This window comes from Petaurus breviceps, unplaced genomic scaffold, assembly GCF_028583685.1.
Source record: "Petaurus breviceps papuanus isolate PSGF00001 unplaced genomic scaffold, PetGlider_PUasm1.0 173, whole genome shotgun sequence".
Lineage (NCBI taxonomy): Eukaryota > Metazoa > Chordata > Mammalia > Diprotodontia > Petauridae > Petaurus > Petaurus breviceps.
Genome location: NW_027185759.1, coordinates 1065139 through 1086399, shown reverse-complemented (window position 1 = coordinate 1086399; position 21261 = coordinate 1065139). Strand labels below are relative to the sequence as shown.

At 53.8% G+C, this 21261-nt stretch overlaps 1 protein-coding gene across 1 annotated transcript in view; it reads right to left on the bottom strand.

The window, feature by feature from the left end:
* Positions 1–2020: 2020 nt before the first annotated feature.
* P2RX1 (purinergic receptor P2X 1) overlaps positions 2021–21261 on the bottom strand; it is a 20709-nt gene continuing 1468 nt past the window's right edge. Inside the window, exons 2-11 of the mRNA XM_069083680.1 lie at positions 13556–13703; positions 12459–12530; positions 11326–11395; positions 10717–10813; positions 7164–7244; positions 6413–6554; positions 4123–4253; positions 3486–3576; positions 2692–2757; positions 2021–2083 (exon numbers count right to left, since the gene is read on the bottom strand). Of these exons, the coding sequence (XP_068939781.1) occupies positions 2021–2083; positions 2692–2757; positions 3486–3576; positions 4123–4253; positions 6413–6554; positions 7164–7244; positions 10717–10813; positions 11326–11395; positions 12459–12530; positions 13556–13703 (961 nt within the window). The remainder of the gene's footprint in view (positions 2084–2691; positions 2758–3485; positions 3577–4122; positions 4254–6412; positions 6555–7163; positions 7245–10716; positions 10814–11325; positions 11396–12458; positions 12531–13555; positions 13704–21261) is intronic.

Here is a 21261-nt window from a genome sequence, read left to right as displayed (position 1 = left end):
TCTCTCTGTCTCTCTCTCTCTCTCTCTCTGTCTCTCTCTGTCTCTCTGTCTCTCTCTCTGTCTCCACCCCACCCCTCGTTTGGATGTGGCTGCTTGCCTGGCATCTCCTCATTAGACTGGGAGTGCCTTGTGGGCAGGGGCTTCCTTTGCCTTCCTTTGCGTCCCCAGAACTCGGCAGGGCAGTAGGTGTTTAGTAAATGCTTGTTTCCCAGCCAGCTGCGTGGGGGCAGCCAGAGCCATGGCATCAGCTGGGCCAAGTGTCTGATGCTGGGGAGAAGCAAGGCCCTGAGAGGGCCCCTAGGCTCAGCTAATGCCTAGCTGAGTAACTGGGCGCACATGTGGCCTCTGTCCAAGCCCCAGATTCCTCGCCAGGCTGCCCCCCAGCTAGGCACAGCTTCCAGGGCCTGAGGGGCTGCTACCCTGCTTGCTGGGGTCCAGAAGGCCTGCTCACTTGGCTCACTGGGCTCAGGCAGTGCTGCCCCTCGTGGCTGTCTGTGCTGAGGGTGAGTGAGAGCCCAGCTCTGGACAAGGCTGGAGTCTTGTCCCTAAGACCCGGCTCCATTCAACCTGAGGGTTGGAAGGGACCATGGCAGGTCGTTCAGAACACTCCCCTGTCTCTCCCTCTGTCTGCCCAGGGCCCCATTATCCTCCTGCGCCCTCAGGGCCCCAGCCTCAGGTTCGCCCTGGACTCTTCCCTCTCCCTCACCCCCCAAGTCTCCCTGATTGCTGAGGCTCTGCATCCCTCATCTCTGGCCCACACTCCCTGCATCTCTCAGCCCTTCTCCCTGTGCTTCCTGTCTCCTGCCTCCTGAGCTATTTTGGTGACCCAGTCTTGCTTGGCCTCCCTGCCCCAGGCTCTCCTCTCCACACAGCTGCCAAGAGGGGAGTCCAAAAGCCAGGCCTGGCCGCATGAGCCCCTGCTTAAGAACGTGCTGTGGCTCCCTGTCACTCATGGGCCTGGCATTCAAAGCCTTCCCCATCTGTCTTCAGCCTGTGCTTCCAGGCCGACCACTCAGGGCTCGCCTCGTGTGCTCTCTGCTCCAGCCAAGCCAGCCCTTTCCACGGACCATCCCCCCTTCCTGGAAGATTCTCCCTCCTCATCTTCACCTCTTGGAGGCCCTAGGTCTCTTCAAGGCTCACCTCATGCCCTCACCTTCAAAAACCTCCCCTAAATCCGGCCTTGTTAAGACCCCTCCCGTCATTGTATAGATCCCATGAAATCGGCATCTGTGAGGAGGGGAATGGAGACAGGCGGCCCCCTGAGGGCAGGCTTTGTGGATCCAATGCCTGGCATCAGGGCAAAGTCAACTGACTGGCTGGTCACAAGTCTCTGGGCCTCCAGGGAACCCAGGGGAGCTGCATGTGACAGCTTGCCCACGGTGCCCAGGATAACAGGGGCCCCTGTCCCCAGGCACTGGAAGGACCTGGGTCCTGAGAAAGGCCATCTTCTTAAGACATCTGAAGACAGCGTTGGGACCATGAGCCTGGAGCTCGGGCCAGCTCCTGAGTTCTCTGGGAGAAATATCCCAGGCATCTTGGCAAAGCTCAAGGGCAGGCATAGCAGGAAAGCCACCCTAGGAAGTCACCCAAACAGCCACCACCTTCTGCCCCCAGAGTGCTGCCCTCCTCCCAAGGCTGCAGGGGCCAAGGCCCAACTTCCTGGCCAGATGGCCTTCTCTAGCCCCCTCGCCCTCCTCTGGTACCTGATCACTGCCCTCAGCAGCTTCCTCCCCCTCCATGTCTGACCACCCTCTTTGAGGACCCTGCCAACACCCCCCCTAAACCATACTGTGGACAATTCTGGAATGCCACCCCCTCCAGTCTGGAGGAGATCCTCAGGGCCTTAGTCAGACTTCTGAAGCCTCCCCGGCAATGGTCAGTGAACCTCTACTCACAGCCCTTCCCTGATGGGGAGCGCACCCTTTCCAGAGGCAGCTCATCCATCCCATCCAGAGGCAGCCATCATACTGAGGAAGTTAGCTGTGACCTTGAGACCAGGCTGCACTCTGCTGCTTCTCCCTCACTGTGGCTCCTGAGTCAAGCAGACCAAGGCTGATCCCTCCTCCCCACAGACAGCCACCCCCTAGGTAGCCAAAGACCACAAGAACAGCCCTCCAAGGCCTTTGTCCTGCATTGCCCCTAGCCCTTCCACTCAGGCCCTACCAGGGCTGCCCCCACCACTGTCCTGCATTGGATCCTCCATAGTCCTGGACATCTCCACCTCCATCATTTGGACTTCCCAGCTCAAAGGTCTCCAGGAAGCCTGCCCTGATCCCCTGGAGTCAGTCACAACCTTCTCCCTTGGGTCCCACAAAGCTCACAGACATCTTGCCTCCCCTTGTTGACTGGGAGCTGATTGAGGGCAGGAGAACACCCTCTCTAAACATCATGGCTCCCTCAGCACGCGACCCAAGATGGACCCAAAGCAAGTGGTCAGGATTGCCCGGGAGGGAGGGGGAGCTATCCATCTAGGAAGAGTCCCCCTCCACCTGCACAGCTGGAAGCTCAGCTCAAGAAGACACAGACATGACCTCTGCCTTTGGAGGGTCTTCCAACTGACCCAGTTCACGTAGTCTGAGCACATGTGAGTCATGTTATCCGACCCTCGGCTCTCAAGCTGGACCCTCCCCTTCTTCCTGCTTAATGGGGGGGTGACTCCTTCCTCCCTCCCCCACCGCCACCTGCACTCACCACCCCAAAGATTCCGATTCCAGACCCAATGGTTGTCATTGTGGGGATGATGTCGAATTTGCCTGCCTGTGGAGAAGAAAGCCAACAAGGAAAAAAAGACCTCCTGAGTCACAGGTTTACAGAGTCTTCATGTGCAGAGGAGAGGAAGTCAAGGGACCTGCCCAAGGTCACACAGGAAGCAAATGACAGAGGTGAGATTTGAACCCAGGCCCCTGACCCCATGTCAAATATCATATATAAAACTGTTTCTAATGGAGCTGGCAGGGCTTTGACTGGCACCAGTGACCTTGGAGGCAGACGGATAGTTCCAGCCTCTTTCCTGGGAAGCTTGGGCTCCCCATGGGACCAGTCTTGTGGACCCCAATGCCCTCCCCTGTCCTCCAGACCATGAGCCTGTGAACAGGAGGTTGGAGGAAGAAAGGATGGCATGGGCTGGGCCCATGGGAGAGTGAAAGGGATCTGGCCTTTGAGTGAGGTGGACCTGTACTAGAACTCTGCCTCTGCTGCAGACTCTCGGTGGCTCCAGTGGGGGCCTCAGTTTCCACATCTGTAAAATGGGAAGCTTAGAATAGGCCCTTCTAACTCCAGATTGATGTTCCAATGGCCCTGAGTGGCAATGTAGGTCAGAAGGTCCGAGGGTCCCTGGCTGGGCTCGAAGCTCTCTGAACCCTGGGGCATCCTTCCAGTTTCCACTTCTCCTTCCTCTTTGGGGGCAGCCTGAGTGCCTTGCAAGACGCCCTTGACTGAGTCCAAGGCTGTGCTGCCCCTCTGGGCGCCATCTCCAGCAGACTCACCTGGCCATCTACCAGGATGTCAAAGCGAATGCCAAAAACCTTGAACAGGTGCCGGCGGTGGGTCCCGTTCTCCATGTAGTAGCGGGCAAACCTGGAGGGGGAAGGTGTGGTCAGGAGAGGGCCAGACCTCAGAGATATTCCCACAAGGTAGGAAGCTGCCATCTTCTCCTTGGGTCAGTGAGCAAAACCACCTCCTTGTTTCTTTTTTTTTTTTTTTTTTGCTTTTTTGGAGGGGGGAAGGTAGGGCAATTGGGGTTAAGTGACTTGCCCAAGGTCACACGGCTAGTTTTTTGTGTTAAGTGTCAGGCCGAATTTGAACTCAGGTCCTCCTGACTCCAGGGCTGGTGCTCTATTCACTGCGCCACCTAGTTTGTGGCACTTCCTTGTTTCTTAATCACACTCCCTCCTTTTCAGGGTGTTTTTATATCCAATCACTGCACAGTGCCCACGGGGGCACTGGGCTCCCCTCTCCAAGCACACTAGGGGGCATTTTGTGTTATAAAGTGACTTGCCGCTGGTCGTGCAGACAGCCCAAGTCTGAGCCATTCTGGTGTAGGGGGAGGCTGCTTATCTGGCCCCACTTAGGGCCAGTGCCCCTGCCCAGTCCAGCCCAGCCCAGCCCCACTGGAACCCACACCTGAAGTTAAAGCCTGGGGAGAGGTTGTTTTCTTCATTGTACAGGCTGTGGAACTCGTAGACAGGCTTGCAATGTCGCACAGCCCAGTCTAGGTCACAGTTCCAGTCAATGGTGATGCCGACCACTCCTCCCTGTGGGGGGAAACAGAAGACTGGGAAGGCCCCCTGTCCTGGTCTAGAACCCTGAGCAGGGGCCGTGTTCCAGACAGAGATGGATGGGAGGGCCCAGAACACGGGATCCAAGGGCTTCAGTCCCACCTGGACTCTTACTAGCTGTGGGACCCCGGGCCTCTGAGCCTAGTTCACTCATGCACAGAATGAGCGTGAAGTGGCCAGCTCCCTGATCTGTGAGGACAATGCTGGCCACGTTTTTAAAGGCACATTTGTGACTGTTAGCTAGAATGCCTGCAACACAGAGCTCAGGACGTGCCCCAGAATTCCCAAGGCTTCGATGGCAGGGGCCAGTGGGAGCCGGCTCGCCTGGATAGGCAGGGAAGCAAGGGAGATGTTGGGGGGGGGGTGCTGCCCTCAGACAGCCCTTCCAGGAGCGGGGGCAGGACCCCGGGGTGGGGGAAGGGTGCATCTGTGCTGCTGACCAGGAAGTGGGAGGCTGGACCACCAAACCCCTCCCTCAGATTCCCTTAGCTGGTTCAGCTCCATGGAACAAGCGCTGGGTCCCCTGCCCTCCCCCCAGGAGCGGCCAGGAGGGACCCCAAGTCCTGCTAATGCCTTCTCCTTCCTGCCCCCTTTCCTGACCCTCCAGGGAGAAGCAGCTTCTCGCCCTGCCAGGCCAGCCTCACCCTTCCCTCCTGCCCCCAAGCTGCCTGTGTTCACCCACTCTCCTTGGCAGCTAGACCAAGCAGCCAGATTGCCCAGCTGCCCAAGGCAGTTTGGGCACTTTTTTCTCCTTTACTGTCTGTTTTTTCTAAAACATAGACATAAATCTTAACGGTCAGTGATACTGATTCAGCAATGTTATCATGGACCCAGCAAGAAAGAGACAGAGGCAGGGAGACAGAGACAGAGAGGGATGAGAAAGAGAGACAAAGACAGAGAGGCGGAGATCAGAGACAGAGACAGAGACCCAGAGGCAGAGATTTCCCGGGAGAGACAAGAGCCCAGACTCGGGGGAGGGATGAGGTGACACTGCAGACAGCTGCCTATCCATCTTGCTGTCTCCCTTGGAGAGAACACCCATGAGTCCAGGCCCCCCAGACCTGTCCCAGGTCGTGGGGGAGAAGGCAGTCCCTTTGCGCTGAGGGTCTGGCAGCCGCCTCTGCTGTTGAAAGCAGGTTGGGCTATCAGAGATATTCCTGGTGGCCAGGAGAAGAGAGGGAGGGGTCCTCTGCAGGCACCATCTTTAGTGCCTCACCCTTGAGTTCCCCCATCCCAAGCCCCCATAGTCAGACCGTGGGAAGCACTAGGGAGGACTTCCACTGCTTCCCTTGGGGGCTGCAAGAATTCTCTAGGCATTTACCAAAATTTCTGGGCTTGACTGTGTGCCCAGCTAGACTAAGTGGATGGGAGGGAGAAGCCCTGGCCCCTTCCCCAGGACCCTGGAGTCTGAAGCCATGGGAAGCTCAGACATCGTCTGCCCCTTTGGCAGGGCTCAGGTCGCAGGGGCTCCTGGGCTGGAGGCTGGACCTCGGCACCTGCTGCCCCTTCCCACATCCCAGCTCTGACACAGTGTGGCTCGCTCATTTTGGCCCACTCTCTCATTTCCAAAAGAGGAGACTGAAGAAGAGCCCAGAAGGGAAGGCTCTGGGATTCAAATCAAGGCCTCAGGTTGTGTTCCACCTTCCACAAGCAGCCGGGCACAGCCTGGCTTGGGGACAAGCACCCTGCTTGAAAGGGTTCCTGATGGGACCCAGCAGGCCTGCTCAGTGCAGAATGGGGGCTGTTGTTGGACTCAGAGGAGGGAGACAGAATTGCCTGGAGGGATGGGGGCCTCTGTCTCTCTCTCTGTCTCCTCTCTTCCTCCCCCAATTCTCTCCATCTTTCTCTGTCTCTCTGTCTCTCTCTGTCTCTCTGTCTCTCTCTCTCTCTGTCTCTCTCTCTCTCTCTGTCTCTCTCTCTCTCTGTCTCTCTCTCTCTGTATCTCTCTCTCTCTCTGTCTCTCTGTCTCTCTCTGTCTCTCTGTCTGTCTCTCTCTCTCTCTCTGTCTCTCTCTGTCTCTCTCTCTCTGTCTCTCTGTCTCTCTCTCTCTCTGTCTCTGTCTCTGTCTCTGTCTCTCTGTCTCTCTCTCTCACACACACACACACACACACACACACACACACGCCTCTCTGTACCTTCACAGCCAAGTTGCTGAAATTGTGGCCCGAATATCTCACGATGGAGCCTAGCTCGAAGATGGGGCACAGGGGGTCCGTTCTCTTGTGGTACACACAGGTCTTCATGTACTGTTTGTCTACTGCTTCTACTAGGTTTCGTCTGCAGGGAGAAAAGACAGTGTCCTGGCCCAGGGAGCAGAGGCAGGCTGATGACGGGGAGATGAAGCTCTCAGGAGAGAGTGGACTCTTCCCCTGTCCCGCCCCCTGCCTCCCTGCAGTGCCCTTGGTGCCAGAGGGCCAGAAGGAAGGCATGGGAGAGCCAAGCAATGGCTGGAGGCATCTTGCCCGATCTCCTTGAAGGAGAATTGAAGAAAGAAGAATTACTGGGAGGTCACAGTGAGCAGAGAGCCCTCATTGTGCTACACAGCTCTCCACTCTGGAGCCTAAAGTGAACAGAGATGCTCCTTCACTGACTCAGTGGGTGGCTGGCTCCTTTCCTCTGGGGCCCTAGTCTGCATGGAGAAAGCACAGGCAGCCGAGGAGAGCAGTGGAAACTTCCTCAGTCAGTCAGAGTCCCTCCCAAAATGGCAAAGGTGGGACTGAGCCCATGGACCTTCCCAGCAGCACCCTCCCCTCCCTTTCCCTCACTCCCCAACCCCACCCCGGCCCCTGAGGATGGGGGGAGGGCTGCAGGGGTGGGAGACAGGCTCTCTCCAGCCCAGAAAACACTTGTTGCTGGAGCATTTATGGTGCAAACCCATCCATTTACCTGTTTACTTTGAACCGGGGGAAACTGATGCTGTTCTTAATGAAGAGGGTGAAGGTTTCTGCCTCCCTCAGGAGGGCGGGGCTGAAAGAGATCCATTGGTCCTTCAGCTCCCTGCTGATCCATTGGATTCCCCCCCCCACCTCCTCTCTGTAGGTCCTCTTCCTCGTCTTCCCCTTTCCTTCCCCTCTTTTCTTATTCCCCCTGCCCCTCCTCCCCCTCCTCCCCTTCCTCCTCCTCCTCTTCCCCTTTCCTTCCCCTCTTTTCTTACTCCCCCTCCCCCTCCTCCTCCTCCTCCTCTGTCCCCTCCTCTTCCTCTCAGGTACAGCCACACCATACCAATGCTTTCAAAACACTCCCAACCTAAGCTAGCTTCTTGGATCCTCAGCCACAGCTGTGGGAGAAAATGCAGTAATCATGTCCCCATTTTACAGAAAAACACTGAGGGTTAGAGATTGCCAAAGAAGTGTCCAAGGGGGCCAAGGACACAGCTGCAGTGCCAGTCATCTGCTGTTCAGTTGTTTTTTAGCAGTGTCTGACTCTCCGTGACCCCTTTTGGGTTTTCTTGGCAGAGATACCGGAGGGGTTTGCCATTTCCTTCTCCATCTCATTTTACAGATGAGGAAACTGAGGCTGACAGAATGAAGTGACTTGCCCAGGGTCATCCAGCTAGTGTCTGAGGATGGATCTGAGCTGGGGGATTAGAAGCCCAGCGCTCTAGGCACTGTGGAGCCCCCTAGCGGCCTGCCAGGCACCCAGTAGGTCCAGCTTGGCAGCCCGGGAGGCAGTCCCGGGAGGTGGCTGTAAGCACAGAGGCAGATAGCCACTCGGGGGATGTCATAGAGGGAGGGCATGACTGGGCAGGGCCCCACTCTGCTGGCTCCTTCCCAGCGGGCTCAGTCTCCTCTGTCTTTACAAGCTCTCCCTGGCCCCCAGCTGCCCACACCATCGTCCTCAGCACTGCCCCCTTCTCAGCCGAACTCCCAGCAGAGCTGTCTGCACTGGCCGTGAGCCAAGCCTTGGGATCCGCCCTCTATGGCTGGGGAGGAAGCCTGGAGCTGACAGGGCGCTGGCCAGCGGACTCCCTGAGAATAAACTGCGATGAAGCCAGCCACTGTCTGACCACGAAGGTTTGCAGGAGCAGGGATTTGGAGCTGAAAGGGGCTGAACAGGGCATTGAGTCAAACCTCCCCATTTTACAGGTGAGGAAACTGAGGCACGCTGACTTAAGTGACCAGCCTAGGATGACACAGCTGGTTCTAGTCTGGTTCCAACCCCGGTCCTCCAGGTGGCCTCTCTGATTACTTTCTGCCAGCAGAGCCCCAGCTGGGGCGGGGACAGGGGCGAGGGAGGGAATGAATGAGTGAGTGAATGAAGGAATGAGGGAGTGAATGAATGAATGAGTGAGGGAATGGAGTGAATGAATGTGAGTGAGTGAAGAATGAAGGAGGGAGGGAATGGAGTGAATGAGTGAGTGAGTGAATGAATGAGTGAGGGAATGGAGTGGATGAGTGAGTGAGTGAGTGAATGAATGAGTGAGGGAATGAAGGAATGAGGGACTGAATGAATGAATGAGGGAGGAAATGGAGTGGATGAGTGAGTGAGTGAGTGAATGAATGAATGAGGGAGGGAATGGAGTGAATGAGTGAGTGAAGAATGAATGAATGAGTGAGGGAGGAAATGGAGTGCATGAGTGAGTGAGTGAATGAATGAGTGAGGGAGGAAATGGAGTGCATGAGTGAGTGAGTGAGTGAATGAATGAGTGAGGGAATGGAATGAATGAGTGTGAGTGAGTGAGTGAATGAATGAGGGAGGGAATGGAGTGAATGAGTGAGTGAAGAATGAATGAGTGAATGAGGGAATGGAGTGAATGAGTGAGTGAGTGAATGAATGATTGAGTGAGTGAATGAATGAGGGAGGGAATGGAGTGAATGAGTGAGTGAGTGAATGAATGATTGAGTGAGTGAATGAATGAGGGAGGGAATGGAGTGAATGAGTGAGTGAATGAATGAATGAGTGAGTGAGTGAGTGAGTGAGTGAATGGAGTGCCTGACCTAAGGCTTCATGCACCCTTAATAGTGAGCTGAGGCCCAGAAGCCAGTCTCCTGACTGCCCCGGGGCAGGGCCCATTCTCTCCCAGCACTCAGACTTGGGTAGCACGGCTGCCATGAAGCCAGGCTTCTCTCTGGTCCCGGGGCAGGCCACAGTGTCCGTGGACATTTCCCTTTCCTACACCAGGGGTCCAGGGGCTAGAGAAGAAGGAAAAGGAAAGTGGCCAAAGGCCAAGGGTAGAGCCTCAGGCTCAGGGGCCCCATTGACCTGCTGTAGGGTGGAGCTGGCCAGAATAGTCCTGCCCAAGGCACCTCGCCCCCCACCCCCCATCCCAAGAAAAAAAGGGCAAAGATGTCGAGACTCGCCTTCTGGGCTCCCACCTCCCTCTGGAGCTCTCTCCCCTTCTATGTCCCACATAAAAACAGGCGTACAGAGCTGGCAGGAACCCGGCCACCCAAGTCCCCACCCCACCAGGCATGCTGTCAAGGCTCCCAGGAAGCATTTCAGTCCCTCAGTCCTCCTCCCACCCCGTATCACTGGCCTCTCTCCTCTCCTATGACCTGCCATAGCCCAGCTAGGCTGCCCTGAAGGCTGAGGGGGGAATGATCCCCAGTGGCAGCTCCACACTGTGTGAACCATTTAACTGCTGCCTACCTCAGTTTCTCCAACTGTAAAATAGGGATGAGAATAGCACCCACCCCTCAGGACCGCTGTGAGGATTGAAAGAGAGAAACTAAAGTGCCTTGCACAGTGCTGGGCCCACTGCGGGCGCAGTCACAATGCGTGTTTCCCTCCTCCCTCTCTTCTTTCCTCTCTCCCTCCCTCCCTTCTCTTTTCCTTTCTCTATCCCTCCCTCCCTTCCTTTTTCCTTTCTCCCTCCCTTCCTTCCTTCCCTCCCTCCCTTTTTCCTTCCTTCTTTCTTTCCTTCCTTTCTTCCTACCTTCTTTCTTTCCACCCTCTCTTTTTTCCTCCCTTCCTTCTTTCCTCCCTCCCTCCCTAATTTTTCCTGTCTCTCTACCTCCCTCCCTTCTTTTTCCTTTCTCTCTACCTCCCTCCCTTCTTTCTTTCCTCCCTCCCTTTTTTTTCCTTCCTTCCTCCTTTCCTTCCTTCCTCCCCTTCTTTTTCCTTCCTCTCTCCCTCCCTCCCTTCTTTCTTTCTTTCCTTTCTCCCTTCCTTCTTTCCTTCCTTCCTTTCTTTTTAAAATGGAAACTCAAAAAGGGCTCTAGAGTGGTCCAAAAAACCAAACTGTCAAGGAGGCATCTGCAGTGCTGGCACAGGCGGGGGTCATCACACTCTGTGGCCCCTTTAGAACAAGGCCAAACATCCCACCAAAGGTCAGTAACACAGGTAGAATTTGAACTCAGATCCTCTGACTCCTCTCAATCCCCTGGACTTCTCTTGTTACTGATCGGGCCCCTGACACAATTGAGGTGGGGTGAAGGGGTACCCCACATGTGCCCTCCTGCCCCTCCCCTCAAGCTCCACATTTGTTAGAGGCCCTTACTTTGGAACATGCTCGTCCACCTCCACCGGGCACCAGCCCAGGATCTCACAGGTCTTGAGCGTGCTGTTAAAATCCACACACTTGCCTGTCCGGATGCCTGCAGCGAAGGAGGAAGGGGGTGTTCTGAAGTTCTCACACTGAACAGCTAGAGATGATGGGCCCCCACCCCTCCTCAAAGCCTCCCCCTCAGCCAGGAATGCCCCCTCACACTTTGGGCAGGGGACCTCTCAGACAGGCACAGCTGGGGCCAGATGGCGCCCCTTCCAGTCTGGCCTCCTGGGGGTCCTTCTCTCTGGCATGACTCTGGATAAGGAAAGGATGGAGGGAAAGAGAGAGGGGGAGGGAGGAAAGACAATAGATGGAGGGGGAAGGGAGAGGGGGAGGCGAGGGGGTGACCATGGGTGTGAGCTGCCCATAGTGGGCGTTGCCTACTCAGGGACCTGTGTGCTCTGAGGACAAGGCTGGATGGCCCCTGACACACTGGGAGAGCGTGCCAAGGCAGGATCCATTGTGGCCATGAGGCCCCGGCAGCATTTGGCACAAGAGAGACTTGGGTCAGGCCTGACTTCAGCAGTCTTGGTGGGCAGGGTGGGCAGGGGTCTCCCTTACCGTGCCCCTTTCGTCTGGGTTTCCCTGCTGGGCAATCACTATCCTCCTGACAAATCCCTCCATCTGGATTCTGGAAGCATCAAGGAGTGCCCACGTTAGGAGAGAAGAACACCCTCCCTCTGTTCCCCCAGGCTCCTCTGGGGGTCCTTCCTGAGAATTGTCCTAGAGGGGAATAGACTGAAGGTAATGAGCTCCCCATCCCTACAGGTATTCAAGATGGAATGCCTGCTTGCCAGATGCAGTGTTGAGGGGACTTTGGCCCGGACACTCCTGAGGGTCCTCCAGGCCCAGAGAGTCTGTGGTCCCCAGGGCGAACACCCCAAACATATTTGGGCCAGACACCCTGGGGCAGAGGCAGGGAAGTCCCATGACCTTCTGGAAGGTTCTGGGGGGTTGGGAGCATGTTAGTCACCCCTCCAGCTTCTCCCCTGCCCCCCCCTCCAAGCAGAGGGGAGCTTGTAATCATGGCTTGAAGCCTGATAATCCTAAATGCCCAAATAAGAACTTCAAATGTACTGTCTTCTGGCGCCTTCAGCAGCCCTGTAAAGTAAGCACTATCATAAACATCCCCGTTTTACAGACAGGGAAACTGAGGCTGACAAAGGTTAGGTGATTCACTCAGGTCACACAGCCAGGAAGTGTCTAAGACAGGATTTGAACTCAGGTCTTCTTTACTCCAGGGCCAGCATTATAGCTCCTAGAGGGGAGCCCCAGAATGGTAGATGCAGAGGGACCTTAGACAGCTTCTCCTGTCACTCTCTGGTTCTGCTAAGCCTGCCTGACCCAATGTGCCACAGTAAGTAAGGGATAGAGTCCGCCCCCCAAATCCCATGCCTTCCCCCCATTGTAAACAGGTGGGGTGGGGGTAGTTTGTGGGCTAGTCAGGTTTGTATTATCTGTGGACTTGGCTGAGTCAGGCTTCCTGTCCCCTGAGAGTCCCAGGGGCTCTACCCAGCCCCTCTGGGGCATCTGCACACTCGAATCCAACCATCTCAAATTCAAGAATTCCGAGCCACCATCTCCCAAGTTGAACCTCAGCACCATTGGGGGTCATTGTACAGGCCATGGCTGGACAGCCTTGGGGTCCCAGAGGAGAGCCCTGCAGCCTATACATCTCCTGAGAGGGTCCTTACATCAGCACAGCGCCCTTGAACCTGGCTGGGCGTCACAATGAGGTTGGTTATCACCACGAAGGAGCTGTCCCCCTAGGAGTAAGAAAAGGCAGTTGGGGACCAGGGGGGCCGGGGCTGCCGCTCTGCTATCCCCCACAGGAGAGACTGGGTCCCACAGCCAGCTGTTCATTCATGGGTCTACAATTAACATTCCTGCCACAGGAGGAGATGGGAGGCAGGGGTTAATGCAAATTCTAATGGGCCTGAAACTTTGGGGATGAGGAGCCTGTGAGGGATGGGGGCGGCCTTGCTGAAGATAACGTGTGCCCTAATTTAGGAGAAGGGAGCCCCTCCTTCCACTCACCCCCTGTCACCTTCCCCTGCCTGAGCCCAGGCCACCTCTGCTGCTTATACACAGAGGGATCCGCTGACCTTGCCCCTTTACCCCAGTGCAAGTAGCAAGGAGCAGGCAACCAGGCAGGTAACCCAAGGCTGGGGCTGGCACTTAGATACAAGGTTTCTTGGCATTCAAATCAAGAAAACATTCCCAGTCCTTGAAGAGGGGAGCTCTGAAGGGGAGAGAGGGGCCACTGGGTTGAGAGTCTCCAGGCAGCATGGAGCCTGAGGGAAGCCGGGGAGGAAGGAGAGGGCTGCTGGCCCTCATGGTCATCCCTTCGGTGGCCCATTCTGGAAAAGGCCAGAGCTGGCCCAGGCAATGGGAGGGCAGACAGGGGGCCAGCTAGGGTTGAGGCAGGGTAACTGAGGGAGAGGGGAGGTCAGGACCTAAGTGGACTGTCCCCTCAGAGAGGGCACAAGCCAGCACTCCTCATTCCCTTCTTCCTTTCCCCAGCCAGAGGCAGGTGTGAGGCCTCCTCTGGGGAGGACAGGCTGGCACTCAGGGATGGGGGTGGGGTGAGGGCATCATCCAGGGTGTGGCCAGAGCTGAGACTGGGGGCCTGATTGGGCTCAGGTCCCCTCCTGGCCCCCTTCTTCAATGGGTCCCCCCTCCCTCCACCCACACAGGGCTGGCAGAAGAGGCCGGAGGACACACCCAGGGGAAGCACCAGCCTGGCCCCAGACAGGGTCATGATCCCCAGCAGGTGGACGTTCTCACTCACCTGCGCTGGGAACACGTAATCGGCCACGTCCCAGACCTGGAGGCCCAGGCCGGAGATATTGGTCACCGCCAGGCCCTTGAGCTTGACTGACACTGAGCTGATGAGACCATCAGCTGTCTGGTAGCCCTTCTCGAAGAGAAAGACCCACCTGGGAACAGAAAGGTGTCCATGGGTGTCGTGCAAGGACCTGAGGACCCACGCAGAGCCCATCACACTGGGCACTGCCCTTCCAGAGCACACATTCTCAAGGGAGAAGTCCTGCTGGGGCACTGGGGGCACAGCAGAGAGTGCTGGGCCTGCAGTCCCAAAGATCTGAGTTCGAATCCAACCTCAGACACTGGTCCAGCTGTGTCACCCTGGGCAAGTCACTTCACCTGCTTGCCTCAGTTTCCTAATCTGTAAAATGAGAATCCTGGAGAAGGAAACAGCGAACCCCTCCAGCAGCTCTACCAAGAAACCCCCAAAGGGGCCACCGAGAGTCAGACATGACCAAAATGAGGGAACAAGACCCTGGGCAAGTCATGTCACCTCTGCCTCGTTTATTCACCTGTAAAATGGTGAGAGTTGCACTTACCTCCCAAGGTTATTGTGAGGGTCAGGTGACCCAGAGCAGGTGGTTCATGAGTGCCTGCTTCCTTCTCCTCCATGACACTAACGGTCAGAGCATTGGCCTTGGAGTTGGAAGGACCTGAGTGCAAATCTTGCCTTAGCCAGTAGGTGTGTGACCTTAGGCAAGTCATCTAACCACTACCTGCTTCCATTTTCTCATCTGCAAAGTAGGGATAACAATTGCCCCCACCTCACAGGGCTGGTGTGTGAGTGCTCTTCCTGTGGTGTTAGTACCTTCCCCTGGAGCCTCCAGGCATCTGGGGCTGTCAGAGCAGCTGGACCCCCAGCCCCCTCCCCAAACTCTATTCCTGGGGACCATTGACCTCAGCTGGGTGAGATCTGGGGCCTCTCCTGAAATTGAGCCTAGAGAAAGAGGAGGCTGGAGGGGGGTTGGGGAGGCACGGGAGGCCAGCACCGAGGGCAGCGCAGGGGACTGAAGTGGCCTCAGCCTCCTCCCAGTCAGGGCCCCCATGGATTCAGTGACCACCTCTTCACTCCTGGCTCTCCGCACCCTCTGACCTCGGTGTCCCTCGGGCCCTCTCCTCTCCTGCTGGTGGCCTCCTCAGCTCCCATGCATTCAGTAACCGGCTCTACACTGGTGCTTCTCAGATCTCCCTGTCCTGCTCCTTAACCTCCCTGCTCACTGCCAGCCTCCCCTCTTGAGCCGCCTTCTGCTTTAAGTCCCAGCATGTTATTGTTTCTTAGTCAATATCTCTGACATTGCTCTGGACCTGAAGCCAGCAGGATTTCAGGACAGGCCTGTTGGAGTCAGAACCATCTCCAGCCAGCTGCTGAGCAGGGAGGTAGGGGCCCTCTTTGTGCACGGAGCACCTCTATCTGACTGCTTACCATCTTGGGGAGGGGAGAGGGGAGAGGGGAGGGAAGGACGGATAGAATTTGGAACTCAAAACTTTAAATAAAAATGTTAAAAAATTGAAAAAAATTAAAAGATGGGGGCCCTCCAAGAGGTCTGAGACCGAGATCTGCCCAGGGTTTCATCAGGGGACAAAGCCGACTCTGGGGTGGTGACTGTGTAAGGAGAAGGAGGCAGAGATAAGGCTGAGCACAGCCCCCATATTGGGCACAGGCAGAAACTAGGGATTATGGCAATGGGAAGGACTAGATCCCAATCATGCCATCTAGAACAGGGACAGGGCAGCAGCAGGAGCATCTGGCCTGCAGAGGAGATGGCTCTGGGAAGGGCATGAGCACCCCATCCTACAGTGCAATGTAAGCGGGCTTGGCCCTGGCACAAGGTCCCAATTCAGGAACTCAGACTTGAGATTTGAGTCCTGAACACAATGAAGAAACACTATGGGTGAAGAGAAACCCCAAAGGTAAGTTCAGGAAAGCAGAGCCCTAAAACAAGTCCAACCTGGGGAGACAGAGACAGAAAGAGACAGAGACACAGAGAGAGATAGAGACAGACAGAGACAATGAGGCAGAGACAGAGACAGAGAGACACACAGAGAGAGACAGACAGAGGCAGAGACAGAGACAGAGAGAGACAGAGACAGAGACACAGAGACTGATAGAGACAGAGACAGACAGAGACAGAGAGGCAGAGACAGAGAGACACACAGAGAGAGACAGACAGGCAGAGACAGACAGAGGCAGAGAGACAGAGACAGACAGAGAGACAGAGAAAGACAGAGACAGAGACAGACAGAGAGAGACAGAGAGAATGGCTTAGACACCAGGACTCCAAGAATGGATGGAAGAAATAAAGCAAAAAATTTTAAAAATTAGAGCTGTTGAGGAAAAAATTGGATGGAGAACAAATAGCTTAGAACAAAAGATGGAAAGCTTGATACAAGTAGCAGACTTCTTGAAAAATAGAATGAAGCAACAACTTGATGATTCAACGAGACAAGAAACATTAGAACAAAGCTGAAAGACTGGAGAATGAGAAGAGTGGGGATGGCATCTACTACCAAAAACAACTGCCACGGAAAACAAGCTCCGGAGAGAGCATTGAAGAATCATCAGAGTCCCTGAAGACCATAAGCAAGCAACAAGTCTGGATGCCATAGTGCCAGGAATCATAAAAGAAAACCATCCCTATCCTCTAGAAACAGAAGGCAAAGTGAAAATAGAAAGGATCCATGAGCCATCTCTCATGACGCATCAAAATGAAAACTCTCAGGAATGTCTGAGCCAAAATCCAGAGCTTACAGAGCACATAAAAAAGCTACTGCAAGGGGGCAGGAAGAGCTGAAGTGCATATGGAGCCAGAATCAGGATCACACAAACTATGTGGCAACCACAATAAGGGAGAAGAAATCTTGTAATATGATATTCCAAAAGAGAAAGGAAAGAAGCTTTTGGGTCAAGAAAAACTTATGTGAAACTGAGTTGTAATCCTATAGCAGTGAGCAGTGGGGAATGACTTTTAATAGAACAGAGAACTTTCAAACACTCAGGATGAAAAGATTAGAGTTGGGTGAGCTCTTTGAAATGTAAACACAGAGCAGAGGAACCTAGAAAGGGAAATATATTCGAACAACTGGAATAAATCCATTTGAACAATTGAATGATGACCAAGGGCTTACATTCTAATAGAAGGAGAAGAAAAAGCATCCTTTCAGAATCCCACTGTCTTTAAGGGTCACAGAGAGAGAGTTAAAAAAAAGACCTAGGAATAGTTTTGTTCTGTTTTGTTTGCTTTTAAGAGAGAAGTAAAAAAGGGAGGGGACAAGGAATACTAAAGAAGAATTTAGGAAAAGGGGGGAAGAACTCTTTCTCATATTTGAAGTACATTAGGAAGCATCTCATAAACTTTTCTCTGAACCAGGAAAGGAGGGTTGAGTGCACACACAGAGTTTGGGTGTAGAGATGTATTAAAGTCCTTCATTCTCCCAGAGGACCAAAGTCCCTGCGTTCTGCTGGGGTCAAGTTTCAGTGTGTCTGACTGGGGCTGATCAGAACAACAGGAGCTCAGAAGGAGGTCGGGCACGAATACTCCCCTGGGAACATCGGGGAGGATTCTCCAAATCTGCACATCCTGTGTTTCCTCTGAGCTGTTTCAATTCCGCTTTGTTCATAGAGCATGACACCTTCTGTGATGAGGGCACACCATGCTGGGCGACCTGTGCCAGAGCCTCCCATGTCACACACTCATTTCCAAAGTTCTTGGGAGAAACCCTGAGAGGGTCCATGTATAGCTTCTTCTGACCTCCATGTGAACTCTTGCCCTGTGCGATTCTCCATAAAATAGTCTTTGAAAAGAGTGTTTTAAGAAGGGTAGAGTTGGGGAAGTCATGGTTTCAAACAAAACAAATATCAGCTTTAGAGGGTGGATCATAAAAGGGAGGTTCATAATAAAGAGACAGTATAAGAAACAGTGATCAAGGTCTGGGCTCGGAGAAGAGAGGAGGGAAAGTGGAGTGGAATTGGTCCAACTCAATACTATTAGTGTTGACACTTTTTTTTTCTTTCCTGATTTTCTTCTTTCTAAAGAATAGGGTGGGGACAAAGAAAAGGAAAATTATAAGAGGTTATGATGGAAGGAACAATATGATTAACAATCAAAAATGAATGTCAATAGGATAAATTCACCTACAAAATAGAGGAGGGTAGCAGAATGGATTGGAAAGCAGAATCCAACAAGAAACATACCTTAAACAAAGATTCACACAAAGTTAAAACTCGGGGATGGAGCCAAATGTATTCTTCCATAGGTGAATTTTTAAAAGTAAGGTTGGAAATCACGATCTCAGATAAGGCAATGGTAAAAATGGGCATAGCTTTAAAAAAGATAAGATAAGCAGGGAAACCACATGCTACCTAAAGGCACTATATATGATGGAATAATATCAATACTTTATAATTAATATTTTTATGTTTATCAAACAGCATGGCATTTAAATATTTAAAAGAATCAGAGAGAAATGGATCGGAAAAATCACCAGTAAAGTTGGGGACTGTAATATTCCTTTCTTACTTAGACAAGTCTAACAAAAGGAAAAACAAGAATGCTTTTAAGGATCTAAGTAGAATTTCAGAAAAGTTAGATATGATGGATCTTAGGTGATTACTGAAAAAGAATCAAAAGGAATATGGAAGGCTTTAAAAGGCAAACAAAATATTTTATATTTGATGTTGGAGGTAATAGGGAGCTATTGGCAATTATTGCGTGTATGGGACAGGAGAAGGTGACATGATAGGACCTGCATTTTATTTTTTCTCAATTTTTTTCACATTTTTATTTAAAGTGTCGAGTTCCAAACTTATCCCTCCCTTTCCTCCCCCCCTCCCTGAGATGGTAAGCAAGTGGACAGAGGTTATACATTTGCAGTAAATGTAAAACATTTCCATATTTGTCATTTTGTACAAGAAGACTCAAATAAAAGAAAATGAAAACCAGCCTGCTGCAGTCTGTATTCTCTCAATATCAGTTCTTTCTCTGGAGGTGGATAGCATACTTCTTCATGAGTGCTTTGGGATCATCTTGGATCATTGTATTTCTAAGCATAGCTAAGTCATTTACAATTAATCATCGTACAATGTTGTTGTTACTGCATACGACATTCTCCTGGTTCTATTCACTTCACTTTGCATCAATCCATGTAAGTCTTCCCAGTTTTTTTCTGAAACCATCCCCTAAGTCATTTCTTACAGCACAATAGAATTCCATCACAAGCATATACCACAACTTGTTCAGCCATTCGCCAATCGATGGGCATCTCCATAATTTCCAGTTCTTAGCCACAAAAAGAGCCGCTATAAATATTTTTGTACAAGTAGGTCCTTTCCCCTTTTTTGGATGACAGACCTCCATTTTAGGAAAATCACTTTGTCAGCTAAGTGGCAGATGGACTGAAGTAAAGAAAAACACTTAATCTTGCAAAGTCCTGATGCTCAAACACCTTCACAGGCTTTGTGGTTAGAAACAGCCCAGGCTGAACAAGATCAAGTGAGCCTGACCTCACACAGCTGGGGTACAGGGTGCAGGTACTGCCCCTGAGCCTCTGCTCTCTCCACTCATTGGTCACAGGGCACATGCCTCCTGAAGCCATGAGGAGGCACATGATTTTCACTTGTGTGTCCCAGACCCTAAGCTTCGGGAAGCTCATGGGAGAGAGGGACTAGCCGGGACTGAGGGACCTGGGGAAGCTTCCTGGAGGAGGGGGCTTGTAGGCTGGACCCCCAGGCATGTGGAAAGTCCAGGAGAATTAACCCTAGGAGGTGCTTGTGGGGGGCGCAGTGCAAGCAAAGGCAGGGTGTTAAGGATGGGGCTGGGGCTGATGCTGCCTGAGGCTGAGGGACCAAAGCAGCTCCCCCTCCTCAGAGCCTCAAGAGTCAGGGAGGAGGAAGGGATAGTGATGGAAGGTGGCCCAATAGAAGGAGAGAGCCAGGAGTTCCAGTCTGTGGGACCTTGGACCGACTGGCTACGGTTGCTCCTCTGAACAGTGAGGGGCTGGGGAAGCAGTCCCCAAGGGGCCTCCAGCCCTGCCCTTCTCTGTGACTTGACTAGGGAGAGGGGGCAGCAGGGAAGCTCTCTGGACTTGAGCCTTAATCTCTGGGAGGTGCCAGCAACTTGCTGCTATCCAAGCAGAACTGTGACTACCCCTCTGTGCTGCTGAGAGCAGAGAGACGCAGGGCTGCTGCCAGCCAGGAGCCAGCCTCCTTGTGAGAGGAGTGGAGGCAGAGGGGGCCTGGGGGACCTCCGCCCTCTCCTCCACCCCATCACACCCTCTGGTTTAAGAAGGAGGGAGACAGACTAAAGAAGGGCAACCAGACTGAGGAAGGGTGGCCAGGCCAGGTTGTGAGAAGGATGTGAGGAGGGGTGGATGCTGGCCTTGGGGGCGGGCAGGAAGGCTGTCTCTAAGCATTTGAAGGAAGGACTGGGCTGTCCCTCCTTGCCCCCCATCCTTTGCCTTGGTTCCTGCTGCTCCTGGACCCCCACCTCTCCCCCAGGCTCCACCTGCTGTAATCCTTGCCTTCCTCAAAGGCTCAAAGCAAGGGGCTCCTATGGCAGCCAGCCCTGGGGCCGAAGCCCCTCAGCGCCAGCCAGTCTGGCCTGTAGGTCCCCATGGAGGTCCTTGTCCTGGAGACCTGGGCAGGCTGGTGGCTGCCTTTGTGCCCTGGGCTCCAGCTTCTCCTAAATGTGAGGAAACTGAGACCCACAGAGATCCAATGCCTTCCCATGAGGCTGCAGCAAGTCCCTGGTTGAGCCTGGACCAGAAACAGGTCTTTGAGCTCCCAGTCCAAGGTCTTGCAGGTGGCCAGAGAAGTCCAGACCCAATGAGGCAAATGGGAGTCTCCATCCCTACTCACTTCCAGACACCCATGGGCACACACTCTGCATGACCAGCAGGGAAGGGCTCCTCCCTCCTTAGAGTATTAAGTGTAGACCACCACAGCTGGGGCCACTGCTCTGGCCAGAGGCGGCCAACAGCCAGCCCACTGTGGTAAGAGTGGAGCCGTGGGGAGGGGAGCTAGATGGGGCCAGCCCCTCCTTTTCTGGACCCAGAAGAGAGAAGCTACTGCCTTGCTCTCTGGTCTCCCCTCCCTTCCTCGGCTCTGACCCCCAAATCCAACAGACGGGTTGGTCCGTGCTTCCTTATCATAGAGATGGGGCCTGGCCAGGCCTGGCCTGTGATTTCTATTGGTATCAGGAACTCCCAGGTGAGGGCACACTCTCTACCAATGCAGGCATCCCCTCTCTGCAACCTAGAATTATGTGGAACCCTGAGAGGAGGACTTGGGTGCAAGTTCCGCCTCAGAAACCTCCCAGCCATGGCCCTTGTGGTGACTTTGGGGCTCTAAAGAGCCCAAGCCTGCAGAGAGAGCCTCAGTGTCCCCAGGCTGAGCGAGCTGACCTCACACCAAGCGCACTTTCTCATCTCTAGAGCATGAGTGATATCAGCCACCAGCCAGCTCTGGGATGTGGGGGGCCAACATTGAGTGGGGGGCGGGGCTTGGGCCCCCAGGCCCCCCCCCACATACACACCCAGCACACATACACCCAAGCACACCCAAACTCATACACACACCTAAACACGCCCACATTCATACTCACACAGCCCTATACACACACACACACTCACACACACCCACATTCACACTCACACATACCTACATTCATACTCACA